This window comes from Podarcis liolepis, assembly GCF_965112155.1.
Source record: "Podarcis liolepis genome assembly, chromosome: 10".
NCBI lineage: Eukaryota > Metazoa > Chordata > Lepidosauria > Squamata > Lacertidae > Podarcis > Podarcis liolepis.
Genome location: NC_139562.1, coordinates 65,446,972 through 65,459,553, shown reverse-complemented (window position 1 = coordinate 65,459,553; position 12,582 = coordinate 65,446,972). Strand labels below are relative to the sequence as shown.

General features: G+C 45.3%; 1 protein-coding gene and 1 long non-coding RNA gene across 5 annotated transcripts in view; one reads left to right on the top strand and one right to left on the bottom strand.

Moving 5' to 3' along the window:
* Positions 1-12,582, top strand: part of LOC310687988 — a 446,375-nt gene that overhangs the window by 430,454 nt on the left and 3,339 nt on the right. The window lies entirely within an intron of this gene.
* Positions 9,834-12,582, bottom strand: part of GRM8 (glutamate metabotropic receptor 8) — a 564,746-nt gene continuing 561,997 nt past the window's right edge. For 2 of the 4 annotated variants that reach the window (XM_083463429.1, XM_083463430.1), the window contains exon 11: positions 9,834-10,417. In XM_083463429.1, coding sequence (XP_083319555.1) covers positions 10,368-10,417 — 50 coding nt within the window. In that variant the 3' untranslated portion in view covers positions 9,834-10,367. The remainder of the gene's footprint in view (positions 10,418-12,582) is intronic. The other 2 variants (XM_083463427.1, XM_083463428.1) reach the window with 1 other exon arrangement.

Sequence of the window (12,582 nt, the reverse complement as noted above, 5' to 3'; positions counted from 1 at the left end):
GGAGTGGTTGGACAACTCCTGTGTTGTTGGATAGCTAGGAGGGCACAGCATAAAATACCCTTGCTTCATGAAAAACGCAAATACTCCTTTACTGCTTGGATATTCCATAAGCAATGCAGATTCCAAAGTCTGAAATGGGAAAAATAAAAAGGGAAGAAAAGAAGACCAACAACTTTCTCTCTCTCTTTCAAAAAACCAGTGGTGCTGAACCCGGAAAAAATTATTACCCCAGTCAAGAGAAAAAAAGTTCTACATCAGCAGCATGCAGTCAGTGGGTTGGAGAAAATAGACTACAGTGGTACCTTGGGTTACAGACGCTTCAGGTTACAGACTCTGCTAACCCAGAAATAGTACTTTGGGTTAAGAACTTTGCTTCAGGATGAGAACAGAAATTGTGCTCCGGCGGCGTGTCAGCAGGAGGACGCCCCATTAGCTAAAGTGGTGCTTCAGGTTAAGAAGAGTTTCAGGTTAAGAACGGACCTCCAGAAAGAATTAAGTACTTAACTCGAGGTACCACTGTACTCCCCTAAAATGTTCCCCTGGTGCCTCCTCTCTGAAGCCCAGGAAGCGTTCACCCAGCTTAGGGAGGGAGGAACGATACTCTGACAGGGCCCTGGGCCCGCTCAACTTTGGGAAGGAGGTGGGCAAGCTCCAGCATGCTGTCAGAGACCTAGTGCCACTTTCCCAAAGCCTGGTCAACTTCTGCCTGGCTTATGGAGGGGGGTGCAATGCTCACATGTGTGATGTCAAGGTGTTGTGACATCACCCACAATTGCCCTCACAATGCAGGGAGATTGCTTATCTGGAGAGGCAATACCCCTGTGACTCTGGACAAATAGAAGCAACTGAGCATGTGCTTCGCCAGTGTCTTTATTATAGAGACATTCATACGAGCCTCATCTTACCATTACTGCATAAGTGCTCATGGTGCACTGGACAATTCTATACCTCCCTGCTGCTTTCAGATACCAATCCTGCTGCAACATACAATGTTGCCAGATTCTGCACAGCAGTGTTCAAAATTCATCAGATGATGACCTGTGTCACAAATCAGATATAATGAGTGTGCACTGTAGACTGATAAAAAGGTAAAGGTAAAGTTAGGTCCAGTTGCAGATGACTCTGGGGTTGCAGTGCTCATCTCGCTTTACAGGCCGAGGGAGCCAGTGTTTGTCCACAGACAGTTTTCTGGATCATGTGGCCAGCATGACTAAGCCGCTTCTGGAGCAACGGAACACTGAAACCAGAGCAGTGCACAAAAATGCCGTTTACCTTCCTGCCAGAGCGGTACCTATTTATCTACTTGCACTTTGACGTGCTTTCAAACTGCTAGGTTGGCAGGAGCTGGGACCGAAAAACGGGAGCTCACCCCATCACAGGGATTTGAACCGCTGACCTTCTGATCGGCAAGCGCCACCCATGTCCCTTTTCTGTAGACTGATAGCTGTGGTCATATATATATATATATATATGTTTTCGTAGATTTTCACGGGTACAGGAATGCAGGTTTTGGTGTCCTCGGGTGTCTTCCCGTGTAAAAGTTGGGGTGTCTAGGCGACGTTTCGACGAGGTCTCACTCGTCATCTTCAGGCTGGTGCTTTCGGCTTCTTGTTACTGGAACAGAGCGGGATCTCAGTGTTTGAGTTCCTATAAATACTGTAGAGGGGTGTGGTGTATTGCCTCAAAAGTTCTGGGCAGAGGGGAAGTTCCCAGGCTAGTGTTCTTTTCTTCTTTTGTTCCTTAATTACTTGAGGGATATCTTGAGTGATTTCTTGAGTGATATTCTGAGTACCACTTAGGTGGGTCATTAGGTGTGGATTAGTTGCTAAAGCCTTCGTGTCTTGACCTCTTGAATTTGTGAAGAGTTTTTCTGGGAAGATGGCTGTACTGCACTTAGTTGTGCTTTGGCTTGGCTTCGTGTATAGGGGCGAGCTGTGGTTTTGTGCCCTGTGCCAGCCAGATCTGTGTAGGGATTGCAGGGGGGTGCAGCATCCGGAGGTGCCACTATGGTTTGGTTACTGGATGGTGTCTGTAATTTATCTGTGGAGAGGGTCTGGGTTTGGGTCTGGTGTGGTTGATTGGTGGTGGCGTTCTGTGTGCCTCTGGATCTGGTGTCGGTTTTTGTGGGGAGGGCTAATTTCCAGATGTCTGGCAGGCGGGACGTGTCGTCACGCTTGTTCATGTTGTGAGGGTGTTTCTCTATCTCGATGGCTTCCATGATTATTCTCTTGTGGTGATGTTCCATGTTAAAGAGCAATTTGGAATCTGCAAAATTAATTTCGTGTCCTGTTTCTTTCATGTGTTGGAAAAGAGAGGAAGATTTTTCTTCTTTTTTGACGGCATTCTTGTGTTCTGCGATACGTGCATTTATTCGTCTGTTTGTTTGTCCAATGTACGTGGCTGGGCAGACTTTGCAGGGTATTTCATAGACCCCTTGGTTTTCCAACTGGATTTTATCTTTGGGGTTTCTGAGGATATTGGCTATTTTTTGGTTGGTGCAAAAGGCTGTTTTGATATTGTGTTTATGGAGGATTTTGCTAATTTTATCTGTAGTGCCCTTGATATAAGGAAGGAGGGCCATGCCATTGTTTTCTTCCGTGTCTTGGTTTTTGGGGGGTGTTTCTTTTTGGATTAGCTTCTTAACCCTGTTTTGCTGGTATCCATTGGCGATTAACACATTTGAGAGATTCTGTAACTCAGTTGTCAAGTGGTCTTTGTCAGCCAGGCGTTTGGTTCTGGAGATGAGGGTCTTGGCTACGGAGTTTATTTGTGCAGGGTGGTGGTGTGATTGAGCATGTAAGTAGCGGTTGGTGTGTGTTTTTTTCCGGTAGATAGTGTGTCCTAGGGAGCCATCAGGTTTTTTGTAGATTAGGACGTCAAGGAAGGGAAGCTGGTTGTTGGCTTCTATTTCCATAGTGAATTGTATTTTGGGGTGTAGGCTGTTGAGATGTGTGAGGAAGCTATCTAGTTTTTCTTTCCCGTGTGGCCAAATTACAAAGGTGTCGTCAACATATCTGAGCCAAAGTTTGGGTTTGTGTTCTGACTTGTCTAAAGCATTGGTTTCAAAGTGTTCCATGTACAGATTTGCGATGACCGGTGAGAGGGGTGATCCCATAGGTGCTCCTTCTATCTGTTTGTATCTTTGTCCATTGTGGATGAAGTACAGTATTTATAGGAACTCAAACACTGAGATCCCGCTCTGTTCCAGTAACAAGAAGCCGAAAGCACCAGCCTGAAGATGACGAGTGAGACCTCGTCGAAACGTCGCCTAGACACCCCAACTTTTACACGGGAAGACACCCGAGGACACCAAAACCTGCATATATATATATATATATATATATATATATATATATATATATATATATATATACACTAGGCTTTTGCACTCTTTCACTCTTGTCTGATGTTCCTAACCCTTCTTTTAGACTTTCTTACCTTCTTTTGGATTCTTATGCACTTATATATATTTTTTCTGTTTTTAACTCCTGTTAGGTTTTAAAAAAATGATTGTACCCCTCCCTCCTTATGCTGGTCTACGACAGTAATATAGTGGTGTTGTTGTTGCAATTGCCCTCACAAGTTGGTGCCTCTGGCCCTAACTGTTCCCCCATGAAAAAATTTGCTGCATGCCACTGTTGTACATGATTGGGGAAACTGGGGTGACTGACTAAAACCTCCTTCATTTCAATAGGACTTAGGTTTAGTTTGGTTTTGGTTTAGTTTTTGTGTTTGGTTTTAACACAAGCAAATACCACTAGATCTGATTGTGCCTTGTATATTCATATAGATCTGGGCACTATTCCCATCTTGATTTGTGTTCTCTTGCAGACTTGATCATGACTCTCATGGTACCTCAGACAATATGTACCACTGAGTTTGGGAGGACCAACTCCCAGGTAAGTGTTTATAGCACTGCGGCCTTAATCCATGGCTGTTTTTCAAATATCCTCAGTGATACTAATACTACTGCTGCAACCCATTCCATTCATCTAACTCTAGCTTTCTCTGCATACTGTAAATTTGTTGTTATTCACTCTTAAGAGCAAACCTGAAGGCAGAGAGCGAGAGAGAGAGTTCCCTTGCATACTTCCCTATAAAATTTCTTGAAAAAGAATAATAAAAGCCTGACCCCATCGATTATCCTTTGTAGCTCTTGTGAAGTCAGGGCAACTAGAGAGCTGAGAATTGGATTTCCAGAGTTTCAAACTGCAGCCCAAGGAAACAAGGCTAATGCCAGGGCCGTGATTAAGTTTTGCCACATTCAATTTTGAAGACCTTGATGTATGCAGATCTCTACTTGTCATTCTTAATCTGCCCCCTGGCATGCGTCTTATTTGCAAATATGGTACCACATCAAGCAATCTTTCTAACTTAATGTCCAACACGATAGTGAAATACGCCTGTCATATATGTGCACTTTGAAATTGGATCACAGTGATGGAACACAATAAAACAGGCATTTTGTGCCCCCACATCACACAGCGTCTATGGCTTTCTCATCTCGATTGCGAAATGAGGGATACATATAAACAAACAAGGTGAATGCATTCTGATTCAATAAGTCTTGCAGAGTGGAAAGTTCAGAAATAATGTCTTCAGACATTTCTATGATTGGGTTGATCACAATACCTTGAGTAGCTATTTGTCATTGTTTTTAAACTATTGAAGTGCAAAATGGTAGTGAGTTGCTTAATAAAAGCTTAAACCGTTTTAACACAGCGGTCTCACAAATCTCTCATATTGTCGCTTTGTGTCCAGATGCACTGCCATTCATTCAAGCACAGGGTGTATGGATGAAGTGGTGGACATTCATGTATGGAATCCAGTGGAAGTTGGCAGGGTGGCGTCAGGAATGAAGTTGCCATGCAGAAGCCTGGGTGATGCTGTCAGGTGGTAGTCATCCACTTCCCCATGCCTGCTTTTGTCTTGGAAGCTGGCAAAGCTTTTCCCAATACACCTGTGAAAGTAATGAAGAGAACCGCACAACATAAGCCACCTTCTAATTCTAAATAAGTGTCTTTCTAAATACACCCATATAGTATTCATGGCACCTGTTCCCTCAAGATGGATAATGCAAGTCTGTGCAGACTCTTCCCCAGCTGATGCCAGTGGCATTAGACTCACTGTCATGTCACAAGCAGACATGGTGGCCAATGGGAAAGACTGGGAGAGGGGTGGAGGAAGGAAGCAGGCTCAGAAGAAGGAGAAGACAGCTTAGGGGAAATTGGGGCAGGCAGGGCCAGCTGGAGACCCAAGAGAAATCTGAGTTGACTGGCTTTTGTCTGCTTAAGTTGCCCGTATTTTAGGCTGAAAACCTGGGAAGAATTATCTGGAATATCAAAGAATTTTGAATACCAGTGATGCTAGAGAGTTTGAATGATGGAGAGCCCCGTGAGCAATTCAGTCTCAGGGAACTGGCAATTGAGGGAAGTAGCTACACTGCCAGAGAAGGAATTTATAAACACAAGATATGACAGAGTATCCACTAGATGTAAGCCAAAAGAAACAGGGATTACTTTTTGTAAATAGACTTTCAACCTTCTGCAATTTATAAGCACAAGATGGTGAAAATATTTGTTCATTCAGAATGAGGGCAATCCCTCATGCATCACCTGTGTTCTTTCACTACCGTTCAATTGCCCTTACTCTCAGCTGGCCTGAGTAACATTATCACGTAGCCAGCTTGGACTGACAACGTAGCGTTGTGATGCTGCGTGATCCCTTTTTGCTTGGGATCTATTCAGCAATAAGCAGTGCTTTTTCTGTGGGTACTCGATGGTACACAGTACCAGGACCTTTCCCCTCAAATGTTAAAAGTGTGGCATCCATTGTAACAACTTCATGGTGAGTACCGCCACCTACCTTCCTTCCTTCCTACCTTCCTTCCTTCCTTCCTTCCTTCCTTCCTTCCTTCCTTCCTTCCTTCCTATTAAAAAAGCACTGAGAATAAGTCTTGTAAAAGTTGCCAGAGCAAAAAGAAAGCAGTTGCTACAAACATCTTTGTGCAGAACTAGGAAAGATAAATGGTAACATGTTTGTTTGATGTGTGTGTGGCGGATTCCTGGGAAAGCTTTGATCATATCTGAATAATCAGGGACAGTTCTAGGCCACACTGAATGGAGATGAGCATTTTTAGAATTCTAGATACTACAGACACACTCATCCAAACAGGTGGGGTATTTTTAGTGAATTTTTGGTATGCTTCCTGGGCATCTACTTTTTTGAATTTAATGTGCCTCTAGGCAGTTCGAATCCCCGCAATGGGGTGAGCTCCCGTTGCTCGGTCCCTGCTCCTGCCAACCTAGCAGTTCGAAAGCACGTCAAAGTGCAAGTAGATAAATAGGTACCGCTCTGGCGGGAAGATAAACGGCGTTTCCGTGCGCTGCTCTGGTTCGCCAGAAGCGGCTTAGTCATGCTGGCCACATGACCCGGAAGCTGTACGCCGGCTCCTTCGGCCAATAAAGCGAGATGAGCACCGCAACCCCAGAGTCGGCCACGACTGGACCTAATGGTCAGGCGTCCCTTTACCTTTACCTTTATTGCTGAACCGCCATCGTATAACCAAAGATATTATTTGGTTGTGCGGTGTGTGAAGTTCTATTCTGAATGCTGACATATTCTTTTTATGATAGTTCATTAATGCTACACCTGTATTGGTTCATTTGGTTATTTAAAAGATGTATAAAAATATTTTGCATCTTAGTTTTGATGAACAGTTATCTTGTGGCTGCTTGGCTTAAGTCTCTGGAAACATCTGGGACTCTCTGTGCATCTGCTTAGTATGACGACACTTGGTATTTTTTCAGTATATGATTACCAGCCGATCAGGGTATCCATACATTCAAGACTGACAGCACAATCCTGTCAATTTCTACTTAGAAGGAAGTCCCATTGAGTGCACTTGGGCTTTCTTCCAAATAAGTGGGTATAGGATTGTAGCTTAAATACAGCCTAGCTTGGAAATAAGTGAATTGGATTATTTTTTATTCATTTTATAGATGGCAGAAAAAATGTGTCTGATATCCCAAAGCACACACTGACAGCTTCTATGCCAATCCAAATATTTCCCAGCAACTCTGTATCTTCTTGATCTTAATCCTATATCAATACAGACAAGGAGGGAGGTAGTAAAATGAAGGACTTCTAGGCTGAAAGTCATTCTCTTGTCTCTGCCTCCCTGTTGAAATAATTTGTTGCCCTGTCTTGCTGGTTTTAGGGGATTTACAATTAGATCAGTTTCACAACCAACCTGGGTTTGCACTTACCTTTTGAAGTAGTTTATAGTAGTAAGGGTGGTTGTGGTTGGGTTCCACCCCTCCTTCCATATTAACTTCAGCAATAAAAGTGGTGTGCTTCTTTTCCTTTCTTTGTGGCTGAGAGCTGAATTAAAAACACTGATACCAGTAGCTAGCTGAACTATAGCTCACTTTGGGCCATGTAATTATAAAGAGAACCAGCAGAGGAAAAGCTATCAGTGCAGGAGCTAGATAACCAAATTTCGGGCAAATGCCCACAGGTATGCAGGTGGCCGAGGGATGCAGGTGGCACTGTGGTCTAAACCACTGAGCCTCTTGGGCTTGCTGATCAGAAGGTCAGTGGTTCGAATCCCCGTGACAGGATGAGCTCCCATTGCTTGTTTCCAGCTCCTGCCAACCTAGTAGTTCGAAAGCACACCAGTGCAAGTAGATAAATAGGTACTGCTCCGGCGGGAAGGTAAACAGCGTTTCCGAGCGCTGCTCTGGTTTCAGTGTTCTGTTGTGCCAGAAGCGGCTTAGTCATGCTGGCCACATGACCCAGAAAAACTGTCTGCGGACAAACACTGGCTCCCTTGGCCTGTAAAGTGAGATGAGCGTCGCAACCCCCAGAGTTATCTGTGACTGAACTTAATTGTCAGGGGTCCTTTACCTTTACCTTTTTATGCAGGTAGTCAGTTCCCGCAAGGATGGGTAGAACCAATTCTTCCTGCCCTGAAGGAGAGGAGGGAGGCATTCCTGCATGATCACCCCCTGAGATGCCTCAACTCCAAGTGGATGAGGAGGAAAGATGGCCCTAATTCCCACCACTGGGTCCTGAAACCCGGGAGCTGCCCATTACCCACAGAGGTGCCTAAGGGGGTCACTCAACCGACCTACTTCTTCCCTGCCTGCCAAAGTAACCAGTTTAACCAATCAACTATTTAGCAGACTACCATCCAGTTCCAGGCGGTGTGGAGCAGGTGAAAACACCAGTCTGTCGGGCTGACCAAGATTTCTACTATGCCCAAAGGTCAACACCATAGCCACACCATGAAGGGAGGAACTGTTAATGGGTGCAACCACCAAAAAGAGGTAAGAGACTAGCCACATACGAACGAATTGCATGTCAACACAAATTAAGAATGGATAAATATGAAGAAATCTGGAAGGAATATTTAAGCGATAAGGCGGACGGTGGTGGGAAGTAGGGGCATGAGAGGTGGGGAAATATTGTTTAAAAGGTGTAGTCATAGGTATATCAGTACTCAAATCTGAAATGGTAAATTGTGCTATTAGTGTTATTGCGGTTTTTGTTGTATGCTTTTTTGTGGTTGTTTGTATTGAAAAAAATGATTATTATTTTTTTAAAAAAAAAAAGAGGTAAGAGAGTGAGAGCAGCTTGTACCTACCGTATTTTTCACCCTCCAAAAATTTTTCCCCTCCAAAAATGAAGGGAAAATGTGTGTGCGTCCTATGGGGCGAATGCAGGCTTTCGCTGAAGCCTGGCGAGCGAGAGGGGTCGGTGCGCACCGACCCCTCTCGCTCTCCAGGCTTCAGGAGAGCCCCAGCACCAGCCCCACAAGGTCGGGGGACAGTGGGGAGGCAGAACGCCGCCATCCCACTGTCTTCCGATGTGGTTTGGAGGCTGACGGCGGGGAGACGCGTGCTTCTCCCCTCCACCAGCCCCGCAAGCTCTGGGGACAGCTGGGAGGCGCAGCGCGTCTTCCCACTGTCCCCGGACCTGATCTGAAGGAGGGCGGCGTGGAGAAGAGCGCTTCTCCCCGCTGCCTGCCCCACAAGCTCCAGGGACAGCTGGGAGGCGCAGCACATCTTCCCGCTATCCCTGGACTTGGTCTGAAGGTGGGCAACGGGGAGAAGAGCGCTTCTCCCCGCTGCCGGCCCCGCAAGCTCCGGGGACAGTGGGGAGGCGCAGTGCGTCTTCCCGCTGTCCCCGGACCTGGTCTGAAGGTGGGCGGTGGGGAGAAGAGCGCTTCTCCCCACTGCCGGCCCCACAAGCGCCATGGGGGGGGAATAATTTTTTTTCTTTATTCCCCCCCCCCAAAAAAAACTTGGTGCGTCCTATGGGCCGGTGCGTCCTATGGGGCGAAAAATACGGTATATGCACTGTTACCATGCTCCCCAAGTTGTTACAGAGCACAGTGTGTCTGAGGGGAACCCGCTTGCCCTTTAGGCAGATGGCAGATGAGGTTTCCACCCTAACTTCTTTTTGGAAGGGGTGAAGGGGTGGGACCAGGCAGAAATGGACTACTGTTATCCTTCAAGGAAGCAAAGTGTGATCTCTTCCAGCTCTTCACAGATTATAGCATCCATCTCCAGCCATCAGCTTCTAGGGACACTAGGGCAATTGACCAGTGAACTTATTGCACCTATTTTCCCATGCCTGTATAAACACTTAGATACCAAGCCTGTTTGTGTATACTATCCCAAGTATACCAGCACCTGATTCTACAGTCTCCCACATTACAGCTGTAATTTCCCCAGCACACAATATCTCTCCCTTTCACTGCAGGGGGTGGGGTGGGGATTCACACCAGGCATTTGAACGCAGCCCTCAAAATGGCAACGAAACAAGTCTCAACATTTGCAAAACATTCCTTTATTAATAGAAATAAATTATTTTGTATAAAAATTTGCATGCGTCAACCATTGCATTTATCATTAGCACAACGCAGGGCTTCAATTCAGTCAGCCATCTTCACAAGGAACAAACTTCATCTTCTTATACAAGTTGAACAAGTGTGGAACGGGAATGGAAATTCTCACAATCACAAAAAAGTACTTACAAGTAGAACATCAGACATGGTTTTTTTTTATTTCAACAGCATTTTTTTTCACAAGCTAACATTTTTTGTTTTCCTTTTGTGATTCACCTTCTTTCATGAGTAAACAGTTTGGACATTTGACACACAGTCATATAATATATTTCTGGGCGATTTCTCTCCCAACCCACCCGCCCCTCCTGCTTTGGGCTCAAGGTTAGTCTTTGTCCTTTTACAGTTTAGACTATGGTCTAGAGACATCTCAAAGGCTGAGTTCTCATGGTGCTATAGTCAATGTTGTTCTTAAGTTCGCATCCTGCAAGTTTTCAGGTATGTTTGGTTTCCTCACTCAGTTTCCATGATTGCTGTAGCTGACATAAGTCGTCTTGCTGGAGGAAGCTGCGGGCAAAAACAAGCAAAGATCAGCCAAACAGAGAAAAGCCCTTCTTATGGATACGGAAAGAAGCTTAACAACCCTGTGAAATGTTTCGTGCTGGTGACATGCCATGTCTTCAAAGAAACTGAACAAAATTAGGCATGGGCATTAACCAGGGCTGCTGACAGACACAGCGGACAGGTTGTTCTTTTTGCTCAAGCTCACAGAGAGATTCTGGTCTCAGCAAAGGGCATCACGCAAACCCATTTCAACACAGTACTTGAACCAAATATACCTAGCATTGTGGGGCAATCCCAACAGTGGTGTCAGGGCTGGTTACTGCGGTGGTGAAGTGGTGGGGCAGGGCAGTGGGGAAGTCAAGGATGCAGCAATGCGTGGGGGCTGCATGGGTGGAGCCAAACCTTGTTATCTCCCACTTGGACTACTGCAACACACTCTACGTGGGGCTACCTTTGAAGGTGACCCGGAAACTGCAATTAATCCAGAATGCGGCAGCTAGACTGGTGACTGGGAGTGGCCGCCAGGACCACATAACACCGGTTCTGAGAGATATGCATTGGCTCCCAGTACGTTTCCGAGCACAATTCAAAGTGTTGGTGCTGACCTTTAAAGCCCTAAACGGCCTCGGTCCAGTATACCTGAAGGAGCGTCTCCACCTCCATCGTTCAGCCCAGACACTGAGATCCAGCGCCGAGGGCCTTCTGGCGGTTCCCTCATTGTGAGAAGTGAGGTTACAGGGAACCAGACAGAGGGCCTTCTCGGTAGTGGCGCCCACCCTGTGGAACACCCTCCCTTCAGATGTCAAGGAAATAAGCAGCTACCCTATCTTTAAAAGACATCTGAAGGCATCCCTGTTCAGGGAAATTTTTAATATTTGACGCTGTACTGTTTTTAGCACTTGATTGGGAGCCGCCCAGAGTGGCTGAGGAAACTCAGCCAGATGGGTGGGGTATAAATAATAAATAATAAATTATTATTATTATTATTATTAACCAGCACCCCTGCTAGTATCCTGACCACACTGCCTGGGTAAGTGGCAGTATCACCCTATCAGGAAGGTGGCAACACAGCACCTCCCCAACCTGATGACCACATGCATCTGAACAGATCTTCCAGACGTGACCTGGGTCATCTCAGAAAGTTCCGCCAGTAGGGAATCTATGGAGAGAGAGCCTCATCCTGCTTCCCTCCAGCCATAATCCCTGGAATGGCTTGGGAGCTATGGGATTTGACATTGCTCCCAGATAGGGTTGGAGGAGAAATTTGATTCAGTTGACATTTAAATGCAAATCTATCAAATTCACACTGTCCAAATGTAAGAACTGAAAAACGGCCATCTTTAAAAATTCGTACTTATCTGAGTTTTGTGCTGCAATTCTCCAGCCAAGGCTCACAAATATTTTATTATTTGATTTATTTCATAAAGTTTATATACTGTAAAAAAGAAAGCAAAACTCAAAGCGGTTTACAAAAAAAAAGTATGCATTAGGGAAAAGTGTACCCCAAAATGAATATTGTACAGTGGTACCTCAGGTTACATACGCTTCAGGTTACAGACTCTGCTAACCCAGAAATAGTATCTCGGGTTAAGAACTTTCTTCAGGATGAGAACAGAAATCATGCAGCAGTGGCGTGGCAGCAGTGGGAGGCCCCATAAGCTAAAATGGTGCTTCAGGTTAAGAACAGTTTCAGGTAAAGAATGGACCTTCAGAACGAATTAAGTACTTAACCTGAGGTATCACTGTATAAAAAAATGCATTATATTAGTGGAAATTGCGTGCAAAAATATGTAGTCAAAACAGCATATAAAAACGTATTTCATAGGAAAGAGTTGCACAAAGATGATGATTAATTTTGATGAGGATCAAATAGAGAAAAGCACGCCACTACAGAAATTTGGAGAATTGAATTTAAGATTGGAAAAACGAGAAACTGAGAGAACCAGAATGAATATCTCAGGGCACTCCCAGAAGCAGCCAGCAGGGAGCAGGGACGCGGACTTAGAAAAAATATTGGGGGGGCCCGGGAAAGCTCATGAATAATAAATAAGCTCATGAATATGTAAATAAAGTGGCTCCGGCCCTAAATAGGGCAAACCACGCCCCCCAGCCAGCCGATTGGCTGGCTGGGAGGTGTGGCCAGTCGGGATTCCCCTGTTCTCGCGGGA